The following is a 24,338-nucleotide window of genomic DNA, read 5'->3' as shown; positions in this document are numbered from 1 at the left end:
AGTTCTCTCCGTGACTGAGCATCGTTTCAGTCTTACCGAACTGAGGGTGGAAAATAAGCGACAGCATTCTCTTCCACCATATAACATGTCACGTGACGTCGTTGAGACCGAGTGAAGGTATATCTCCGAGGTATAGGGTATTCTTTTAACCCGCTGCACAACAGTAATTTATTGATACCTTAGTTCGGTCGTACCGGTGTGTAATACCTCGTGTTAGCGGGTGTGTGTGCTTGCAATTCACTTTGCGTGTGCCTTTAATATAAAACAAGTCGCGTAAGGCGAAATTACTACATTTAGTCAAGCTGTGGAACTCACAGAATGAAACTGAACGTAGTCCGCCGCTAGTGCAAAAGGCAGTGAAAGTGACGAGCCTGTTTGGCGCGGCAGCGGTTGCGCTGTGCTTCATAGCACGCTTTACTGTTGTACCTCTCTTCGTTTTAACTTTCTGAGCGTGTTTTTAATCCAAACATATCATATCTATATGTTTTTGGAATCAGGAACCGACAAGGAATAAGATGAAATAGCTTTTGAAACGAGTTCGGAAATTTAATTTTAATCATAATTTTTATACTTTTAATTTTCAGATCTTGTTTTTAATCCAAATATAACATATTTATATGTTTTTGGAATCAGAAAATGATGAAGAATAAGATGAACGTAAATTTGGATCGTTTTATAAAAAAAACATCTGTTTTTACAATTTTCAGATTTTTAATGACCAAAGTCATTAATTAATTTTTAAGCCACCAAACTGAAATGCAATACCAAAGTCCGGCCTTCGTCGAAGATTGCTTGGCCAAAATTTGATTGAAAAATGAGGGTGTGACAGTGCTGCCTCAACTTTTACAAAAAGCAGTTTACTCTGAATCGCTCTACACACACACACACGGACACACACACACACACACACACACATACACACACGTCTCGATTCCCCCCTCTATGTTAAAACATTTAGTCATAACTTGACTAAATGTAAAAAGAAGAAGTTTGTGCATAAAAGAAGACACAAGTTCAAAGTCCCCATCCGCCCCACCATTGTATGTATGCCCTTTCCAATTTGTTTGCCTCAGATGAGGCGGAAGAAGCAAACAGGTTGAAGAAAGTGCCACCTGCGGAATTCTGACAGCTCACCTGGCCAGCATAGGTAACCTCAAAGAACGTGAGGGTGTCTCCTTCTCAAGGGGGGATAAGTGGAGTCTGCGGTCATAAGATTGTCTTGGAAGATAATTGACTAAGATTGCGACTCTTCATTTCAGGGTTTTGGTAGGAAGTATGGATAGGTGGGAAGCTAAAGGCAGGGGGAGGTGGAGTGGGACCGAGCAAGACGATGGAAAGAAGGGTTCCGACCGGATTTAGCAAGCGTTTGTCTACCTCCGTCCGTTGAAATGAACAAGCGGCTTTCATCTGCGCTCAGTGGGTGCCAGCGAGAGATGTTAAATGACCGCTGGTCACAATTTACTTTCCGAAAATGTTGCTGAAAAAGCCTTCAGACGCCAAAAACAACCAATAGTGTACACCAAGTAGAAACTTAAAGAAAAAATATCGGCCTAAGCCCCCCCCCCCCCCTCCACCCTTTGCCCCCCTCCCTTCAAACCCCCCCCCCCCCCCCCCCACCCCCTCCCGGCCCCGGATGCCACAACTTCATCTATACTCATAACGTATCTTCGAAGCTTCGGAGATGTTTGTGTAAACACTTCATCACCTGTTTTGCCAAATTAGTTCAGTTCTAGTTCAGTTCAGCGAACAACGACCTCAGTGTACTACTGTAGGAAACCTAAAGTACGCCGCACTTCCGTAACTTTCAAAACAACAACAGGACTGTCTTGACCTTGGTCACGGTTTCTCCCATCAACATTGCTGAGTTCCACCAATTAATGTACAAGGTACAGTCTTCCACATGAACACAGTTCGACTCACCATCTCATAATTGCCCTGGCTCTTACGTGGGATAAAGCCACCCCTCCAATCGGAAACACGCCAAAACATCGACAGTCTGAATGCGTTCTATGCAGAGTGGGAATGTTTTATCAATTAATTTCATTAAAAAATAAAATTTAAAAGCCACTAGTGTCAATTTGCAAAATAATTTCTTAGACTGTCCAACTCTAACAGAAAGCAGTCAGGGTGCGGATTGTTGGTATGTGTCCAGACGCGTTGTGGTGTGGTGGTAAGACGTCGGCCTCTTAATCGGAAGGTCGAGGGTTCGAATCCCGGCCGCGGCCGCCTGGTGGGCTAAGTGTGGAGATTTTTCCGATCTCCCAGGTCAACTTATGTGCAGACCTGCTTAGTAGCTTATCCCCCTTCGTGTGTACACGCAAGCACAAGACCGAGTGCGCACGGAAAAGATCCTGTAATCCATGTCAGAGTTCGGTGGGTTATAGAAACACGAAAATACCCAGCATGCTTCCTCCGAAAGCGGCGTATGGCTGCCTTAATGGCGGGGTAAAAACGGTCATACACGTAAAATTCCACTCGTGCAAAAACACGAGTGTACGTGGGAGTTTCAGCCCACGAACGCAGAAGAAGGTACGTGTCCAAGTGGAGGGAATGATTTTATCCCATTTATCCCACAGTTCTGGGATAGTCAGCACAACTGTTTTCACGGGAAAGACAGTAACTTTAACTACATGGTTGCAAGTCTACCCAAACAGTTCAGCAGACAACAATCTCAAGGTATGCAACCGGGCTGCAGTACAGTAGTCTTCCGTAAGGGGTCCTGATTTGGCCTATAATTATGGTCCGCTGGACCCAAAAAGCAACAACTAACTATCCAGTCTTCCGTAACTTGGATAACAACCTCGCCGTCTGTATCGTGGTTCAGGTTTAACTCCGTCAAAGTGGCCCAGTTCCACTAATGAATTAACTTGGTTCCAAGTTTTCCCAACCAGTTCAGCAAACCCAGTGTAAAACCTCAGTGCACGAAAGCAAAAGTACAGTAGACTTCTGTAACTTTCATGAGAACTTAATCACCTTCTGGGTTCCCCCCCGCCGTAATAAACGCTAATGAATCAACTTACACTGGGTCCAAGGTCAGTTTTCCGGAACCGCTCAGCAGAAAGCTATACAGTACACGTCCATAACTTGCATACCAACTTGACCGCTCTAAACTCGATTCTGGTTTTCCCCAACAAGCTCTATAATGTTCCAGTGATGGATTACGTGAGCGTTCTTCCTGGTTTTCCCCCAGAACAGATTGTGTGGTCGGGTCCTCTGCTGGTGCTAAGCCTAGTCATGGCCGTAATGGGCTGGCTGACATTTGAAACTTTGGCACAGGTACGAGTCATTAAGTTAAGATTGACTCTAAAGTGGGAAAGGTGAGGCGAGTGAAACGATGTCTACTTCCTAGTGCAGGAGACTGTTGTTTATTTTGGGACAGACATATGAGGGCTCTTGCCCTGTAGTTCGCGAACCGAACATGACTTGTACTAAAATGATCAACTCAAATGCACGATATCGCACACGGAAAGAACTTGCGCCCGCGCGAGCAAAGACACGCGATCACACGCATTCGAGCACACACACACACACACACACACACACACACACACACACACACACACACACACACTCTCTCAGTCTCTCACTCTTTCTTTCAATCTCTCTTTCTTTTCCTCTCTCTCCTCTCTCTCCTCTCTCTGTCACACGGGACACACACACACACACACACACACACACACACACACACACACACACACACACACACACACACACACACACTCCTTTGATTCTTTAATATAATATGTCACTCCAAAACTCAAAAATACATCGTTGACTTTCTCAGCCAACAAGAGGGTGGTGCACCTGCTGTTTGACGGCGTTCATCAGAGGGTAGTGTCCCCCGCCACAGATGCCGTGAAAGTCGTCCATGTCGATGGTCCAGATGAACACCCCTCCCAGCCCGTGGTCCATCGCGTATTTGACCTGTACGGTAAAGGGGCGTAATAAGGGAGAGAACAACTTGTCGCATAGCTGTAATTCGCTCGCAAGCATGCACCTCGGTTGTTGCTTTTAGTGTGGAACAGGTTTTCTTCTTGTTGTTCTGCGTTCATGGGATGAAACTCTGAAGTACACTCGTGGGTTGTTGTTTATTAGCACGAGTAGGAATTTACGTTTATGACCGTTTTACCGCACCATACACCTCTTTCAGTGGTTCTTTAACCCACCGAATTTTGACATGGATTACAGGATCTTTTGCGTGCGCACTTGGTTTTGTGCTTGCGTGTACACACGATGGGAGGAATAAGCCACTAGCAGGTCTGCACATAAACTCTCCATCTTTAACCAACCAGGCATAAGCGGGATTCGAACACTCAACCGTTCGCTCGGAAGGTCAGGGTCTTATCCACTAGGCCATTGCGCACGTCAAACAGCTAGGCTATTCTCATTCACATCCCCCTCCCCCCTCCATCACGCATCATATTCATCGTAATCATCAAACAAGCAATTTACGTTATGGGAAAAAAGTATGTTCTCGAGCGGTGAACATGCGAGCTTCGTAGCTTTGTTTGGATTGGATATTTATTACACGTGTATTGGTAATGAGCCAAACGGCTTTCCATATTTATCCGCTGTTCCACCTGTCCTTACAGATAAGAGGCCGACCTCGCAGACAAGTAAACACACCTGTGTGTATCACAGCCATCATATGTCACAAAACGTCTTGATCAGAACTCTCTGGCACCTAGCGATTAAAATAAACTGCAAATGTTACTCGATAAACGACCTCGCTCGTTTTAAAACTCGACAAGAAAAACCCATCGATTATTACTTCATTGAACTGATTTTCTTTTAAACTTGTTCGCCATCCTTTTCAACGGCAGGAGAATGGACATTCTTAATGTTTGAACAGAATTGCATAAAATGATTTTTGAGAATGACACGTTTGCGGAATTGACACTGTCAGAAGGTATGATTAAGGCGTTTTAATGTGTATTTTTTGTGTGTGTTTGTTTGTTTGAAGATCTAATAACTGTTAAAAAAATATCAACCGACATGAATGACCAGTTGCCAATATTTGTTTGTGGTATTTTTATATTTTTACTGGTAAAATAACACAAATGTCCAGTTTTTGCGACCCCAGCGGTCTATATACCTAGTAGTTGTGATATCGGAGAACATCTACCTTTTCAGTGATGCTCTGGACGTCGTCGTAGCCAGTCCAACGGTGGCCGTCCACAACGTAGGGTGCCTGGGTCCCGCCCAGTCGTCCTGACTCCGTGATCATGTCACTGCTCTCCGTCAGCAGCTTGCACACCTGTCCACACACAACCATGCAAGTAAACACACGCACACATGTACGCAAACACACACACGCGCGCGCGCGTGGGGACACACACACACACACACACACACACACACACACACACACACACACACATGTAAGGTTCAACCGAACTTAGAATCTGTCCTTCCTTTCAGCTTATATTATTCAAACTTCAGCTGAATAAGCTCCAACTAAATACTTATTTCGGACATGATGTCTTGTTCCCAACACCACAGTTATGAGTACATGCGACAAAATAACAATAACATCGGTAATACAAAAAGAGGATCCACGCTTTAGGGGAATAAAACTGGCTGTTTTTTCAGTGTTTTAGTATTTTTTCTCCTCTTCAGTTTCTTGAGGTTGCGTACCTCATAGTATGCCATACTGCCCGGCTGTGCCAGGAGTTCGCCGCCTTTTCCAGGGCCGTTGGAAGGCGCCCCCACCCCCCTGCTACTGGGGTCCGTCAGGTTGAAGCTGTGACCGTAGAATGCCAGACCCAGGTTCAGCTTCTCGGGGGGAACCGTCGTGTTCAGAATCCACTGGATCATGAAGTCCTGTGAAACAATGTTTCAATGAAGAAATCAAATGAAGTGAATCAGAATCAACACCGCAAGAAATGAAATGACAAGACATACGATATAATTATTCCACTCATGTGTGAAACTGGGCGCGTGTAAGGCCCCCCCAAAAAAAGTCTGTTAACAGTATCCCGACCGACCCTATTTTTTCGCGCGACTCTAGACTTTTTTTTGGCATTGGGGGGGAAAAAATAAATAAAGTCTGTTTTTTGGCAAAATAACTTAAAAATATGTTTTTTTGGAAGAAAAAACAAGTCGCGTAAGGCGAAATTACTACATTTAGTCAAGCTGTGGAACTCACAGAATGAAACTGAACGTAGTCCGCCGCTAGTGCAAAAGGCAGTGAAAGTGACGAGCCTGTTTGGCGCGGTAGCGGTTGCGCTGTGCTTCATAGCACGCTTTACTGTACCTCTCTTCGTTTTAACTTTCTGAGCGTGTTTTAAATCCAAACATATCATATCTATATGTTTTTGGAATCAGGAACCGACAAGGAATAAGATGAAATAGTTTTTAAATCGATTTCGGAAAGTTAATTTTGATCATAATTTTTATATTTTTAAATTTCAGAGCTTGTTTTTAATCCAAATATAACATGTATATGTTTTTGGAATCAGAAAATGACGAAGAATAAGATGAAATTGTTTTTGGATCGTTTAATAAAAAAAATAATGTTAATTACAAGTTTCCGATTTTTAATGACCAAACGCACTCATTAGTTTTTAAGACACCAAGCTGGAATGCAACGCTAAACCCCGGCCTTTGTCGAAGATTGCTTTGCCAAAATTTCAATCAATTTAATTGAAAAATGAGGGAGTGACAGTGCCGCCTCAACTTTTACAAAAAGCCGGATATGACGTCATCAAAGGTATTTATCAAAAAAACAGAAAAAAACGTTCGGGGATATCATACCCAGGAACTCTGTCAAATTTCATAAAGATCGGTCCAGTAGTTTAGTCTGAATCGCTCTACACACACACACAGACACTCACACACACACACACACACACACACACACACACACACACACACACACCACACACACATACGCCTCGACCCTCGTCTCGATTCCCCCCTCTATGTTAAAACATTTAGTCAAAACTTGACTAAATGTAAAAACACACAAAAAAATTAAAATCTTGACCTACCGACCCTATTTTTACATTTAGTCAAGTTTTGACTAAATGTTTTAACGTAGAGGGGGGAATCGAGACGAGGGTCGTGGTGTATGTGCGTGTGTGTGTTTGTCTGTGTGTGTGTGTGTGTGTGTGTGTGTGTGTGTGTGTAGAGCGATTCAGACTAAACTACTGGACCGATCTTTATGAAATTTGACATGAGAGTTCCTGGGTATGAAATCCCCGAACGTTTTTTTCATTTTTTTGATAAATGTCTTTGATGACGTCATATCCGGCTTTTCGTGAAAGTTGAGGCGGCACTGTCACGCCCTCATTTTTCAACCAAATTGGTTGAAATTTTGGTCAAGTAATTTTCGACGAAGCCCGGACTTCGGTATTGCATTTCAGCTTGGTGGCTTAAAAATTAATTAATGACTTTGGTCATTAAAAATCTGAAAATTGTAAAAAAAAAATAAAAATTTATAAAACGATCCAAATTTACGTTTATCTTATTCTCCATCATTTGCTGATTCCAAAAACATATAAATATGTTATATTCGGATTAAAAACAAGCTCTGAAAATTAAATATATAAAAATTATTATCAAATTTTGTTTTTTCGAAATCAATTTAAAAACACTTTCATCTTATTCCTTGTCGGTTCCTGATTCCAAAAACATATAGATATGATATGTTTGGATTGAAAACACGCTCAGAAAGTTAAAACGAAGAGAGGTACAGAAAAGCGTGCTATCCTTCTCAGCGCAACGAATACCCCGCTCTTCTTGTCAATTTCACTGGCACTGCCTTTGCCACGGGCGGTGGAGTGACGATGCTACGAGTATACGGTCTTGCTGCGTTGCGTTGCGTTCAGTTTCATTCTGTGAGTTCGACAGCTACTTGACTAAATGTTGTATTTTCGCCTTACGCGACTTGTTTTTCCTATGTTACCGTAAACATACTATTTATTTTGTTTGGCCTAACATATCGCATATCACGGTGGAATCCCCCTTGTAGGACATTGTGAGAGGCAGAGACAAAGACAACGACAAATCTTCAATTGTCTCCAGCCACAGCTCCTTGTATTACGGTAGTGTTTAAAATAACAATATTGATACAAACCTTCCTCCGAAAACGGCGTATGGCTGCCTAAATGGCGGGGTAAAAAAACGGTCATACACGTAAAATTCCACTCGTGCAAAAAACACGAGTGTACGTGAGAGTTTCAGCCCACGAAAGCAGAAGAAGAAGAAGATACAAACAGTTATAACGCATATTCAACGTCTAGACTTGCATGTTGATGTGCGTCACACGATTTCACATGGAAGACTAACTGAACATAACACACTCATGGGTTTGGTAGAAAGCCCATTGATTCATTGATGTATGTAAAACATGACAGTCCAGTAGAATCCCCCTTTTACATATTAATATCGATAGAGAGGGAGAGACAGAGGAGGGGGGAGTTTACTCACAATGCTGTCAGTGGGGTCACCAGAGGAAGGGGGGAGTTTACTCACAATGCTGTCAGTGGGGTCACCAGAGGAAGGGGGGAGTTTACTCACAATGCTGTCAGTGGGGTCACCAGAGGAAGGGGGGAGTTTACTCACAATGCTGTCAGTGGGGTCACCAGAGGAAGAATAGAGAGGGCTGTGATGTCCTGTTTTGGCCTCCCAGTTCCCGTGAAGGTCGTACGTCATCGCATTGATAAAGTCTACCGTGCTGACAGTTTTCAGAGAATAAAACGACACGAATAAAAAGTAAAGGAAAATAGTATAGCTCCAGTGCATTGAATTTGCTCTCTCTCTCTCTTTCTCTCTCTCTCTTTCTCTCTCTCTCTCTCTCTTTTCTCCCTCTCTCTCTCTCTTTTTCTCTCTTTCTCTCTCTCTCTCTTTCTCTCTCTCTTTTTTTCTCTCTCGCTCTCGCTCTCGCTCTCTCTCTCTCTCTCTTTTTTTCGCTCTCCCTCTCTCTCTCTCTCTCTCTCTTTTTTTTTTTCTCTCTCTTTTTCTCTCTCGCTCTCTCTCTCTCTCTCTCTCTCTCTCTCTCTCTCTCTCTCTCTCTCTCTCTCTCTCTCTCTCTCTCTCTCTCTCTCTCTCTCTCTCTCCCGGTTATCTTATAGCAGTCTCTTTTCAGGGTTACTGTTTCTGTTGTTACTGTTGTGTTGGTATATCCTTTGTTGTAGTTCTTTTCTTCCTTTTGCTATGTTGTCGGTATTTTTTGTAAAATACAAATGACTTACTGTTTGTTATTTTGCTTGCTCGCCGTTGTTGTTTCATTTGGACCATATGTTTCTAGTGCTCGGGATTTTTTATTAATTTTTATTTTTATTTTTTTTTAAATTATTTTTTTATATTTTTTTTATATTTTTTATTGTTATTATCGTTATGACATCATCATTACCATTATTTCTATTTTCATATTTTATTGCTGTTATTGTATTTAAAAGTATCAAATACTATAACTTTTTCTTTGCCTTTAAATGCCATTTATTATCATATGTACGATTTTTTTTTTGCCGTCAACCTCTTTTGCTCTTATAATGTTTTCATGTCTGTTTTGTATTCATGTTAGTTAGCAAGGACAGATTGTAAGACTAGGCAACGCCTAAAATCTCCACCTTTCTGTAATAAAGTTTAATCAATCAATCAATCAATCTCTCTCTCTCTCTCAGTGTTCGAACAAAGAGTATGGTGATAACCACGAGACAAAAACACCAATTAAGTCCTTTACAATTACAACTGTCAGTTGGTTCAACTCAAGTGCAGCAAGTTAGGGAACATAGATTATTGGGTGTTACCATTGATCAAGAGTTGAAATGGCAAACTCATTTGAGTAATATTTGCAAACTAGTATCAAAAAATGTGTACCTGTTATCAAAATTAAGGCATTACGCAGATTCTGCAGCACTCAAAATGTTCTATTACGCCCACATAATGCCTCATATAAACTTCGCATCGACACTTTGGGATAACTGCAGTGATGTTCATTTAAAAAGACTCAATTCCCTGCATCGCTGAGCTGCAAAACTTATTCTGCATGATTTGAATAGGTCCACGGATGATAAACTAAAGCTCCTGAATTTCCTCCCCTTGAAAGATTAGTTGACGTTAAACAAGGCTGTGTTCATGTATAAAATTCTAAATGACGACTGTCCTAAATATTTGCAATCACATTTCAAACATGCCACAAAAAGATATGGGTCCCAAAAAATCATCCCTCCTATACCTCGCATAGACCTCTACAAATCGAGCTTAGCCTTCTCGGGAGCGTTTCTCTGGAACTCCTTCCCCCAACAGATAAGAAATGCAACTTCAGTTAAAATGTTTAAGAGACAGTCACGTTCACACATCATTCGTGAATGAAATGTCTTGTTCGATTGTTATTTTGTTAAACATTTTGTACTAGTGTTAACGGATGTGTAGCTGATCGGAGCAACTTTATTCCCAAATGAAAGATATAACTATGTCAATGTAATTCTGTAATTTTTGAGTTCTCCTTATGTAATTCCTTAAATGCACATTGTGTTGCATTCCATACAATGTATTTCTGTATTTTATATAATTCAATCTATATTTTGTACCTGCGTCCGTCTTTACGTGTTGTATAAAGGACAGGTTGGAAGAATTGGCTTTGCCTAAAACCTTTATCCTTTTGTAATAAAGTTCTGAGTCTGAGTCTCTCTCTCTCTCTCTCTCTCTCTCTCTCTCTCTCTCTCTCTCTCTCTCTCTCTCTCTCTCTCTCTCTCTCTCTCTCTCTCTCTCTCTCTCTCTTTTTCTCTCTCTCTCTCTCTTCCCAAGTTAGATACTCGTAAAATTTGAAACGGTTAAGATATTTCTTATACAACACCGGGAAATGAAATATACGCAGATAGGAATAAAGATCCGGATTCACCATAGTCTACGAAGTCCTTAAAGTACACCTTGTTATTAGCTAATTACCTTGATCATCTTAGTTCTTGGTGGTGAGTGTGGTTTTAAACGACAGAGATCTTTCGAACAAATCTAGCGGTCATATTAACTTCAAAATTTCTCTAGACGGGAGCCGTGATTTCGCCCTTGAAGTTGGTCATGTGCTCGAAAGAGATACGACATGAATTGAACAATCAAAAACCTCTTTCCTTGACTCTTCGATCCAAAGTGAAATGTCTGGCGTTAAAGGTGAAACAAAATTCCACGTCAAAGATGCTAATTATGGCATCACACAAAAGCTCTGTCCATCTTATGTATGTCTCCCAAAGAATGCTTAACATAAAGTGTGTCTCGGTCACTTAGTCATATCAGCAGAGGACAAAATACTCGTTACGTCACCGCCAGGGTGTGCAAGTATCGGTATCGTATCTCATTCATTCACCCTCCTTTTCACCAAGCGGTATAATAAGAGTAGAGGGTTTCCACTCCAGAGTAAAGCCTGTCATTAATTGGGCGTAGTCGACTACGTGCAGAAAGCTTCGCGAAGCTGGCCACACGGAGCTTTAACACTGAGTTTTCGGTGAAAAGACTTCGCGAAGCTGGCCACACGGAGCTTTAACACTGAGTTTTCGGTGAAAAGACTTCGCGAAGCTGGCCACACGGAGCTTTAACACTGAGTTTTCGGTGAAAAGACTTCGCGAACCTGGCCACACGGAGCTTTAACACTGAGTTTTCGGTAAAAAGACTTCGCGAACCTGGCCACACGGAGCTTTAACACTGAGTTTTCGGTAAAAAGACTTCGCGAACCTGGCCACACGGAGCTTTAACACTGAGTTTTCGGTAAAAAGACTTCGCGAACCTGGCCACACGGAGCTTTAACACTGAGTTTTCGGTAAAAAGACTTCGCGAACCTGGCCACACGGAGCTTTAACACTGAGTTTTCGGTGAAAAGACTTCGCGAAGCTGGCCACACGGAGCTTTAACACTGAGTTTTCGGTGAAAAGACTTCGCGAAGCTGGCCACACGGAGCTTTAACACTGAGTTTTCAGTGAAAAGACTTCGCGAAGACTACTTGAAGTCGACTTCGGGCTCAATTAAGAACCGCCTTCAGAAGTAAAAAGATCTTACTCGGCTACTTCAGGCAACTCATAAGAGATGCCTATCATGTAAGGTGAGGGATTGATCGCCACAGACAGCAGCAGTTTAGTTCTGTTGGTGCGATGATGGTCCCGGTGGAACTCTGAGTGTAAGATCTGCAACAAATATAGCACACAACAATCTTCTCCTCTGTGTGTTGGCTATGATGATAATATCAAAACTGAAAAGCGAACGGCCCATGTCACAATTGGTTCTGATAAATCTGCGTTCTTACCTTATTTGAAATTCGCTCGGTAGGCTAAACAATATTGAGTGAGTAAAACGTCAATTGCAATCACTTTCATTTGTATTGTAGTCAGAAGATCACAAGGTTAACTTCTACCGACAATCAGAGTTTCTATCGGTAGCTACACACACACACACGCACACGCACACACACACACACACACACACACACACACACACACACACACACACACGCACGCACACACACACACACACACATCGACACAAATTCACACACACACACACACACACACACACACACTAACACTAACACGCCACCCCACCCCACCCTACACACACACACACACACACACACACAGAGACTGTAAAAACTTGCTCCTTCGCCAGCACAAACCACCTACCTGCAGCAGTTGCGTGAAGTTGTGTTTGTCCCCAGGAGGACTGCCTCGCTGGCCCGGGAACTCCCAGTCTACGTCCAGACCGTCGAAGTTGTAGCGGTGCAGGTACTCGATGGCGTTCATGGCGAAGGCGTGCATGTTCGTTATGCTGGACACCGTAACTCTGTTGACGCACAGACATTGTCCAATGACTTTTCTATACATCTCCTTCTTGACCGTGGTGTCTAGGACTGCACTGACCTTCATTTCAGCAAACCAAACACAATCAGTTGTTTCGCCAAAACTAAGTGCAGACATGGCGTTTATTATTCAACAAATATGAGTCACTTGAGCTCTTAATTCACCTTGAACAAACCATCCAACTAACACACGTGTCTATAAATGGAAACTGTTACCCTAACCTTTTCCCCTTCTCCGCACACGCTTTTTCTCTGGTGTTAAGTTACACTCGGCTAGACTTGTACATGCGTAAAATGATCACTTTGGAGGAACTGTTAATATAAGAATTTGATTGTTCCATATCTAACTCATGTGTATCGTATGAGCAAATAAAAATGTGTGTCCATATTCGAAATACTGACGGGAACAGTTCACTGCCCTTGACCCATCCTCCCACCGCTTGTGTGTTTATAAAAAGAAAAGGTTACCCGTGTCTTTTTACCTTCCCCCCACACGCTTTTTCTCTGGCGTAAAATGCATATGACTACACTTTCATGACATGTGTAAAGTGGTCACTTTTGGGGAAATGTTTATACAAGCATTTGCATGATGCACACCAAGAGAAATACTGACGTGAACTCCGGCCTCTCTTGTGTAACCGAGTGCCGTAACACTACGATCACCTCGGGAGGCGAAGTGCAATCAAACAGGATTGAAAATGTTAAGGCTAATTTCTTAGCCCTATAAAAACTGTTCGAAGGTTTCCATGAATATACAGACAATCGGAAGCAACCAGACCCCATCACAAACAGAAATCCACAATCCACCGGTGTTGACTTAAAGGCCAACAACTCGGGTGCAGAGTCTGGTGTGAAAGGAGCGGTACCCTCCCCTGTCACACTTGCATGTGTAAAGTGGTCACTTTTGGGGAAATGTTTATATAAGAATTTGCATGATATACACCAAGGGGAATACTAACGTGAACTCCTCGCTGCCCATATTATATCCTCCAACGGCCAGCATCACCTTCAGCTTGGGTTTCTCCCGCTTCAGTCCCGCCAGCCTCTGGTACCTGTAGCAACAAGCCATCTTAGTTCATCAACACGCCATCTTAGTTCATCAACCAGCCATCTTAGTTCATCAACAAGCCATCTTAGTTCATCAACAAGCCATCTTAGTTCATCAACAAGCCATCTTAGTTCATCAACACGCCATCTTAGTTCATCAACAAGCCATCTTAGTTCATCAACAACCCATCTTAGTTCATCAACAAGTCATCTTAGTTCATCAACACGCCATCTTAGTTCATCAACCAGCCATCTTAGTTCATCAACACGCCATCTTAGTTCATCAATACGCCGTCTTAGTTCATCAACAAGCCGTCTTCGTTCATCGACAAGCCATTTTAGTTTATCAATACGCCATCTTAGTTCATCAACACGCCATCTTAGTTCATCAACCAGCCATCTTAGTTCATCAACACGCCATCTTAGTTCATCAACCAGCCATCTTAGTTCATCAACACGCCATCTTAGTTCATCAACAACCCATCATAGTTCCTCAACAAACCATCTTAGTTCATCAACACGCCATCTTAGTTCATCGACAAGCCATTTTAGTTCATCAATACGCCATCTTAGTTCATCAATACGCCGTCTTAGTTCATCAACAAGCCGTCTTAGTTCATCGACAGCCATTTTAGTTTATCTATACGCCATCTTAGTTCATCAATACGCCGTCTTAGTTCATCAACAAGCCATCTTAGTTCATCAACACGCCATCTTAGTTCATCAACCAGCCATCATAGTTCATCAACAAGCCATCTTAGTTCCTCAACACGCAATCTTAGTTCATCAACAAGTCATCTTAGTTCATCAACACGCCATCTTAGTTCATCAACCAGCCATCTTAGTTCATCAACACGCCATCTTAGTTCATCAACAAGCCATCTTAGTTCATCAACCAGCCATCTTAGTTCATCAGCAAGCCATCATAGTTCCTCAACAAGCCATCTTAGTTCCTCAACAAGCCATCTTAGTTCATCAACAACCCATCATAGTTCCTCAACACGCCATCTTAGTTCATCAACAAGCCATCTTAGTTCATCAACCAGCCATCTTAGTTCATCAACACGCCATCTTAGTTCATCAACAACCCATCTTAGTTCATCAACAAGCCATCTTAGTTCATCAACCAGCCATCTTAGTTCATCAACACGCCATCTTAGTTCATCAACAAACCATCTTAGTTCATCAACCAGCCATCTTAGTTCATCAACAACCCATCTTAGTTCATCAACAAGTCATCTTAGTTCATTAACGAGCCATCTTATTTCATCAACACACCATCTTAGTTCATCAACGAGCCATCTTAGTTCATCAACAAGCCATCTTAGTTCCTCAACAAGCCATCTTAGTTCACCAACACGCAATCTTAGTTCATCAACAAGCCATCTTAGTTCATCAACACGCCATCTTAGTTCATCAACCAGCCATCTTAGTTCATCAACAACCCATCATAGTTCCTCAACACGCCATCTTAGTTCATCAACAAGCCATCTTAGTTCATCAACAAGCCATCATAGTTCATCAACGAGCCATCTTAGTTCATCAACACGCCATCTTAGTTCATCAACGAGCCATCTTAGTTCATCAACACGCCATCTTAGTTCATCAACACGCCATCTTAGTTCATCAACAAGCCATCTTAGTTCATCAACACGCCATCTTAGTTCATCAACAACCCATCTTAGTTCATCAACAACCCATCTTAGTTCATCAACAAGTCATCTTAGTTCATTAACGAGCCATCTTAGTTCATCAACGAGCCATCTTAGTTCATCAACAAGTTTAATGTGCTCTGAGTGAATCTGTCCACTAGCCAGTCATGATTCATGGAGGAATTCATTCACCAGTATATTTACTAAAATGACTGTGTTTAAAACGTAATGATGACCTAACTATGCATGACATGAACACACGCACAACACATGGGAAGCATTTATTTATAAATGACCGTCTACAAGCGTTGACAAAATTTGACATAAAGACATAAGCGTTCCTCGTTGACAAAAGAGCAGATTGTGCCCCAATCACACTGCATGCGTCAAAAATAGGATCCAGCCTATTCTCAAGCGACACTGCCGCGCGGCCGAAATCATTTTTTTCACATCCCGCTACACGTTGCGTGAACAAAAATCAGGCCAAGTATTCGTCATAATCCGTAGCGCGTCGTGTAGTGCCGCTGACTCTGTGCAAGTGAACGACAGGCTTAAGCATTTCGTTTGACAATTTTTTGCCGCAGATCTTCTTCTTTTCCTTTCTGTTTGCCTTTTTAAACTTAATTCATGTTGACCGTTTAACGATGTTTTGTTTCAGGCTTTTTTCTTACTTGTATTCAAACTAAACTTACTTTACCTCGTAAAGAAACACCATTTCTGAGAGAGAGAGAGAAAACGTCTGACGTTAAGCGCTTCCTCCAGTGCTATATGAACTTACAATTCCGCATCCATGGAAGGGTCAGCCTGCACCAGGTTGACCCCCGTCTTGTCCAGAGAGACAAAGGCGAAGATGACGTGCGTGCAGAGCGAGGTGTCAAGGTCTTCGGGGTGGAACTGCACAGGGTCGGGACGGTAGTGGGCCCACCCCGCCATGTAGCACACGACGCGACGGAGGTCATGGCCGCTTGCAGCTGTCGTGGAGACTGGGTCCACAGAGAAGGCAAGTTTGAAATGTTACTGGTTGCTGAGGGAGTGGGTGCCGGGGCTTTGATTATGCGATAGAGGTTTACTGTGTCTCTGTCTCCCTGTCTCTGTCTCTCTTTTATCTATGTCTCCGTCACTCTCTCTCTCTCTCTCTCTCTCTCTCTCTCTCTCTCTCTCTCTCTCTCTCTCTCTCTCTCTCTCTCTCTCTCTCTCTCTCTCTCTCTCTCTCTCTGACTTTTATCTCTGTCTCTTTCTCTCTGCCCCCTCCCCCCACATTCTCTCTCTCTCTCTCTCTCTCTCTCTATTTCTTTCTCTCTTTCTCTCTCTCTCTCTCTCTCTTTCTTTCTCTCTCTCTCTCTCTCTCTCTGACTTTTATCTCTGTCTCTTTCTCTCTGCCCCCTCCCCCCCACATTCTCTCTCACTGATTCGCTCTCTCTCTCTCTCTCTCTCTCTCTCTCTCTCTCTCTCTCTCTCTGACTTTTATCTCTCTCTCTCTCTCTCTCTCTGACTTTTATCTCTGTCTCTTTCTCTCTGCCCCCTCCCCCCCCCCACATTTTTTCTCACTTATTCGCTCTCTCTCTCTCTCTCTCTCTCTCTCTCTCTCTCTCTCTCTCTGACTTTTATCTCTGTCTCTTTCTCTCTGCCCCCTCCCCCCCACATTCTCTCTCACTCATTCGCTCTCTCTCTCTCTCTCTCTCTCTCTCTCTCTCTCTCTCTCTCTCTCTCTCTCTCTCTCTCTCTCTCTCTCTCTGACTTTTATCTCTGTCTTTTTATCTCTGCCCCCTCCCCCCCCGCACATTCTCTCTCACTCATTCGCTCTCTCTCTCTCTCTCTCTCTCTCTCTCTCTCTCTCTCTCTCTCTCTCTCTCTCTCTCTCTCTCTCTGACTTTTATCTCTCTCTCTCTCTCTCTGCCCCCTCCCCCCCCCCCCACATTCTCTCTCACTCATTCGCTCTCTCTATCTCTCTCTCTAGCTTTTGACCTAATTGACCATAAACTTCTTATCAAAAAGCTTGAGATTAGATTGGCAACTGATTCTGTTAACATTTTAAAATCTTTCCTGTCAGACAGACAGCAAAGTACTTATCTGAATCAATCATACTCTTGTAAACAAACAGTAAGGTTTGGAGTTCCACAAGGCTCTATTCTTGGTCCTTTACTATTTTCTATCTATATTAATGACCTACCATTATTTGTTAAATGTATGTGTGAACTATTTGCATATGATACTACAATTCATTCTAGTCACAAAGATCTAAGTGAGCTAGCAAGAGTCCTCCAAAAAAACATTGATCGATTGCTGGAATGGTCAGAACTAAACCATATGTCACTGAACCCAAATAAAACTAAATGCATGCTTCTAACCACTAGACAAAAACGACAAAATCTATCATCAAAATTTTCTAAACTACAAATACAAAATCAAGATGTAACTGAAGTTGATAACCATAAAGTCTTGGGAATAACCATTGATAATAATCTGTCTTGGTCAAAACACTTAGATACACTTTGTAAAAATACTTCTAAAAAAATATATCAGTTATCAAAAATTAAACACTTTCTAGACCTACGCACACGGAAACTGTTTTTTCAGGCATATATTCAATCAACTATTGATATTATGCGTCCACAGTGTGGGACTCTGCAAGTGCAAACACTTTGAAACACTTGTGCTCTTTACATAGACGAGCTGTTAAATTGATTCTTTGAAAAAATGCATCTCTCTCTACGTCTGATTATACAAAATTAAAGATTCTTCCTATCAAATTAAGATTTACCTATAACAAAGGTGCAATGATGCATATAATTATGTCAGGGAATGCACCTACATTCATTGCCTCAAATTTCAAACTGAATAATTCAAGAAAACTAAACAAATTAATTACCCCAACCCCTAGAATTGACCTTTACAAATCAAGTCTTTCTTATTCTGGCGTCTTATTGTGGAACTCCATTCCTGATTTAATTAAAATGCAATTCAGTGAAACTTCCTTCAAGGAACTCTTCATGCTGTTTCTCTTGGAAAAAAAGTAAATAATTCTGTGATAATATTACATCATTGCTTAATATTCATAATGCATTTTGAAATGTCTTTTTAATCTTTTGACATGTTAATTATATAAATTGTATTGTAATTACCTTAACTTCTATTTCTTCTTGTTATTAATCGAGTTTCCCTCAATTGGCGAGGGCCGAATGAAAAAAAGCATACATTGCTTATTCTGTTACTCTCGATAAAGCGGTCTCGAATAGCAGCTAGCATCTGCTGAAGGGACATTAAAACCCAACAAGTCGCGTAAGGCGAAATTACTACATTTAGTCAAGCTGTGGAACTCACAGAATGAAACTGAACGTAGTCCGCCGCTAGTGCAAAAGGCAGTGAAAGTGACGAGCCTGTTTGGCGCGGTAGCGGTTGCGCTGTGCTTCATAGCACGCTTTACTGTACCTCTCTTCGTTTTAACTTTCTGAGCGTGTTTTTTATCCAAACATATCATATCTATATGTTTTTGGAATCAGGAACCGACAAGGAATAAGATGAAATTGTTTTTAGATCGATATCGGAGATTTAATTTTGATCATAATTTTTATATTTTTAATTTTCAGAGCTTGTTTTTAATCCAAATATAACATATTTATATGTTTTTGGAATCAGAACATGATAAAGAATAAGATGAACGTAAATTTGGATCGTTTTATAATTGGTTTTTTTTTTTACAATTTTCAGATTTTTAATGACCAAAGTCATGAATTAATTTTTAAGCCACCAAGCTGAAATGCAATACCGAAGTCCGGCCTTTGTCGAAGATTGCTTGGCCAAACTTTCAATCAATTTGATTGAAAAATGAGGGTGTGACAGTGCCGCCTCAACTTTTACAAAAAGCCGGATATGACGTCATCAAAGACATTTATCGAAAAAAAGAAAAACAAGTCCGGGGATATCATTCCCAGGAACTCTCATGTCAAATTTCATAAAGATCGGTCCAGTAGTTTAGTCTGAATCGCTCTACACACACACACAGACACACACACACACACACATACACCACGACCCTCGTCTCGATTCCCCCCTCTACGTTAAAACATTTAGTCAAAACTTGACTAAATGTAAAAAGTCGCGTAAGGCGAAAATACAACATTTAGTCAAGTAGCTGTCGAACTCACAGAATGAAACTGAACGCAATGCAACGCAGCAAGACCGTATACTCGTAGCATCGTCAGTCCACTGCTCATGGCAAAGGCAGTGAAATTGACAAGAAGAGCTGAGAAGGATAGCACGCTTTTCTGTACCTCTCTTCGTTTTAACTTTCTGAGCGTGTTTTCAATCCAAACATATCATATCTATATGTTTTTGGAATCAGGAACCGACAAGGAATAAGATGAAAGTGTTTTTAAATTGATTTCGAAAATTTAATTTTGATCATAATTTTTATATTTTTAATTTTCAGAGCTTGTTTTTAATCCAAATATAACATATGTATATGTTTTTGGAATCAGAAAATGATGGAGAATAAGATGAACGTAAATTTGGATCGTTTTATAAAAAAAATAATTTTTTTACAATTTTCAGATTTTAATGACCAAAGTCATGAATTAATTTTTAAGCCACCAAGCTGAAATGCAATACCGAAGTCCGGGCTTCGTCGGAGATTACTTGACCAAAATTTCAACCGATTTGGTTGAAAAATGAGAGCGTGACAGTGCCGCCTCAACTTTCACGAAAAGCCGGATATGACATCATCAAAGACATTTATCAAAAAAATGAAAAAAACGTCTGAGGATATCCTACCCAGGAACTTTCATGTCAAATTTCATAAAGATCGGTCCAGTAGTTTAGTCTGAATCGCTCTACACACACACACACAGACAGACAGACAGACAGACACACACACATACACCACGACCCTCGTCTCGATTCCCCCCTCTACGTTAAAACATTTAGTCAAAACTTGACTAAATGTAAAAGCCAACCACCCTCGATAAATGAATAAAGTTCAAAGTTCAAAGTTCTCTCTCTCTCTCTCTCTCTCTCTCTCTCTCTCTCTCTCTCTCTCTCTCTCTCTCTCTCTCTCTCTCTCTCTCTCTCTCTGCACCCTCCCCCCACCTTCTCTCTCACTCATTCGCTCTCTCTCTCTATCTCTCTCTCTCTCTCTCTCTCTCTCTCTCTCTCTCTCTCTCTCTCTCTCTGACTTTTATCTCTGTCTCTCTCTGTGCCCCCTCCCCCCCACCTTCTCTCTCACTCATTCGCTCTCTCTCATTCGCTCTCTCTCTCTCTATCTATCTATCTCTCTCTCTCTCTCTCTCTCTCTCTCTTTCTCTCACTCTCAGTCTCTCTTTATCTCTCTCTCTCTCTCTCTCTCTCTCTCTCTCTCTCTCTCTCTCTCTCTCTCTCTCTCTCTCTCTCTCTCTCTCTCTCTCTCTCTCTCTTGGAAAAGTAAATGACTTACCGTCCTGAGTAGAAACGAGACCGCCATACAACAGACAGCTCAACAGTGCCACCAACATGGTCCCACGTGTCAAGTCGGCCTCCATATTTCAAATGAAGTTTAAATCAGAAATGGTAGACAACTAAAGTGAATTCATCAGGCGTACAACCAGTCAGTGAGTCTTTACCAACCTCTCTTTATGACCAAACACCAATGGTCGAACTTGGAATGTCCAACGGTTCAATGGCGAATGCTCCAAAAACTGACCGAAAGAACAAGATTAATGCAGTTATCTAAAATATGTAGGCTAACAAATCGTGTCAGTTCCGTCAGGTCAGGGTAACAAGACGATGAAAGTACAAAAATAGTAAGCAGCTGTCTTTAAAAAAAGCTATATAAAGAATTCAAGGATTGTAGCGATACTCTTCGACATTCAAAAGAGTGCATGACATTGACACTACCAGCACCACCACCACCACCATCACACACAACAACAGCAATCGCAATGACGACGCTACCCCCCTCCCCCCCCCCCCCTTTCCTCCCCACAGTCCCCTACCTACCTCATATCCCCCTAGTCCTCTTACTCCCCTTTGGCTTTGCCCATCATCCCCCCTCTTAGTTCCTTACCTCCCCTCCCCCGCCCTCATGCGACGTGTTTGTGTGTTTTCTTATTGCTTTGGTCTAGACCGACAGGTTGCTTTTCCCCGGGTCATCTTATCTGGATGTACTTTTTCTGCTTGTGTAACCGAGTGCCGTAGCACTACGATCACCTCGGGAGGCGAAGTGCAATCAAACAGGATTGAAAATGTAGGGCTAAAAACTGTTATGCAAACCCGAAAGTTTCCATGAACATACAGACAATCAGAAACCACCAGATCCCATCACAAACAGAATTCCACAACCCACCGGTGTTGACTTAAAGGCCAACAACTCGGGTGCAGAGTCTGCTGTGAAAGGAGCAGTAGCCTCCCCTGTCACACTTGTATTCTCGGTTTGTGGGACAACAGGCTCAGACCGATACAAAGATTGACTGTCACAGTTGCCGGTCAGTGCCCATCCTTTCAAAGTTTTCCCGTGTTTTCAGTACGTTTGTACATTATGATGAAAGCGTGTGTGTGTGTGTGTGTGTGTGTGTGTGTGTGTGTGTGTGTATTAGTGTGTGCGTGCGTGGGTGCGTGCGTGCGTGCGTGTGGGTGTGTGTATGTGTGTATGTGTGTGTGCGTGCCTGTGTGTGTGTGTGTGTGTGTTTGAGATATGCATCCCTTTTTGATAGCTCGTAAAGAGTTGCAGGACAGTATTATAACAGACATTACTTTTACGTGTTTTCAGCGTAGCAATAGGGCCCGATATTTTGACGAAACAAGAATAATGCCGACGAGTCCAAGATGAGTCGCGCCATGGATAAGGATGAGACGAGTGAGAGAGGGAGTGAGACGGAGATCGAGAGAAGTAAGGAATGACTGGAATGATGTAGTTCAGAACAACGTCCGATTGAAACACACAAACACGCACCGTGTCATACTGTTTTCAGGTACTTTTTTTTAGGCCTAAAAAAAAAATAGGTGTGGTTACGATAACCCGACCTACCCTACTTTTAGGGGCCGACCCTATAACTTTTTATTACATTTGTCAAAACAAAAACAAAAAACAAAAAAAAAACGAGTGCAGAAAACGCAATGAAAGCGAAATCGCCCGAGTCGCACACTTATTTTCCTGTCAAGTAGGTTTAATTTGTACACATTAGAAAAAAAAGTTAAAAAAAAAAAAGTGATTGCCTACCTTCCTACCCTATTATTTTTGGCTATGTTACCGTAACCACACCTATTTTTTTGTTGGCCTTATCAATATTTCGGCATGTAACTGCCTTCTTTAGGATGGTATGGACAGAATGGAATCATTCCTATGTTTTTATTTCATTCTTAAAGTTAAAGCGTGTAATCCCGGGACCTATCGTCCAATAAGGCCCTGGTGGTACTGCTGTCTTATGGCGTTCATCAAGGGATAGTGTCCCCCGCCACAGATGCCGTGGAAATCGTCCATGTCCACTGTCCAAATGAACACCCCTCCCAGTCCGTTCTGCATAGCGTATCCCACCTGCCCGTAAAGAGAGGGTATCACAGTTTGCGCGTGTTATGTGCGAATAGGACATAATTATATACAAATTATCATGATCGAATATCTTTCGAGACTGAGGCTGGGACTATTTCAAGTGTTGGCTGGTTATGTGTGTGTGTGTGTGTGTGTGTGTGTGTGTGTGTGTGTGTGTGTGTGTGTGTGTGTGTGTGATGTGTATGTGTGTCATGCGTGTATTTGCGTGTGCGTGCGTGAGTGCATATGTGTATGTATGCGTGTTGATGTGCATGTGTAAAGGGGGATGTTCCTGCATACGTGTGTTTTGTTAAAGGGATTATATCTAACAAGAAAACTGTCTCAAATCGCCCCAAGAGCTATACAGTTCAGGTTGGGGGTTGTAATTATGTGACCACACACCAGGAATACCTTAACGTTTGAGCGCTGAGCTACTTACATTGAAAACGGCTGTGTTTTGAGTGGGCATCCCAGACTGTAATTCTCATTGTGACGTTCTTTCAGCGAGTCATCATTTTCGTCCTACGTTTCGACCCTGAGTATTTCATGCGCTATTCCTGGAGATACATTACAGAACAGCGAATGTCCCTTGGAGTTTTTAAGGTCCAAATCTTCAGAAAACTTTCCCAAAGGGCGCCTTCGGTATACTATCTTATATGCGATGCCTTACAGCAGTTCCCAATAATTCAACCAACCAACCAGTGTCTATGACGTTGAGTGTTCAGGTGCAGACGATGAGGTTATTGATAAAACAGCCAGATCAGACATTAGCTGGTACGAGTCGTAGAAGAAACTACGTTCACTAGATTACGCTCCTCACAACAACAGGTGCTTGCACGTACAAAAACAACAAGCACGTATAGAATACACTTCGGTCTTCCAAGAGGAAGTTAGATGGCCAGGATTAGGAAGTAAGCTGAAAGAACGACTGATTCGCTCCCGATAGATGTGTTTTTATTTGTTTTGGTCCGGAAAGCGCTCGGGAATATGATTATTGTGCGTTTATGGCAGGCCCTGTTTTTTTGTTTTCGTTCTTTCTTTTCCTTCTTTCTTTCTGTCTTCCTTTCTTTCTTTTATTCAGTTATACCTTCAATTGTGGTTCGTCTAAAGGTTGTTATCTTAGAACATTTCTCCGTTTTTTGTTGGCTTGATTTTTGTAGATACATGTGTGTATGTGTGTGTGTGTGTGTGTGTGTGTGTGTGTGTGTGTGTGTGTGTGTGTGTGTGTGTGTGTGTGTGTTGTCTGTGCCGTGTGTGACTGTGTGTGTGTATGTGTGTCTGTGTATGTGTGTCTGTGCATGTGTGTCTGTGTGTGTGTGTGTCTGTGTATATATGTGTGTGTGTGTGTGTTTAT

The 24,338-nt window shown here is 42.1% G+C and overlaps 1 protein-coding gene across 1 annotated transcript in view; it reads right to left on the bottom strand.

Annotated features, from left to right (window-relative positions):
- Positions 1-3,719: 3,719 nt before the first annotated feature.
- LOC138983214 (probable chitinase 10) overlaps positions 3,720-24,338 on the bottom strand; it is a 34,686-nt gene continuing 14,067 nt past the window's right edge. Inside the window, exons 10-18 of the mRNA XM_070356626.1 lie at positions 22,855-22,990; positions 16,265-16,469; positions 13,747-13,839; positions 12,612-12,771; positions 11,995-12,119; positions 8,569-8,680; positions 5,638-5,823; positions 5,126-5,257; positions 3,720-3,924 (exon numbers count right to left, since the gene is read on the bottom strand). Of these exons, the coding sequence (XP_070212727.1) occupies positions 3,781-3,924; positions 5,126-5,257; positions 5,638-5,823; positions 8,569-8,680; positions 11,995-12,119; positions 12,612-12,771; positions 13,747-13,839; positions 16,265-16,469; positions 22,855-22,990 (1,293 nt within the window). The 3' untranslated portion in view covers positions 3,720-3,780. The remainder of the gene's footprint in view (positions 3,925-5,125; positions 5,258-5,637; positions 5,824-8,568; positions 8,681-11,994; positions 12,120-12,611; positions 12,772-13,746; positions 13,840-16,264; positions 16,470-22,854; positions 22,991-24,338) is intronic.

This window comes from Littorina saxatilis, linkage group LG12 (genome assembly GCF_037325665.1).
Source record: "Littorina saxatilis isolate snail1 linkage group LG12, US_GU_Lsax_2.0, whole genome shotgun sequence".
Taxonomy (NCBI): Eukaryota; Metazoa; Mollusca; class Gastropoda; order Littorinimorpha; family Littorinidae; genus Littorina; species Littorina saxatilis.
This window is presented reverse-complemented; position numbering and strand designations above follow the sequence as displayed.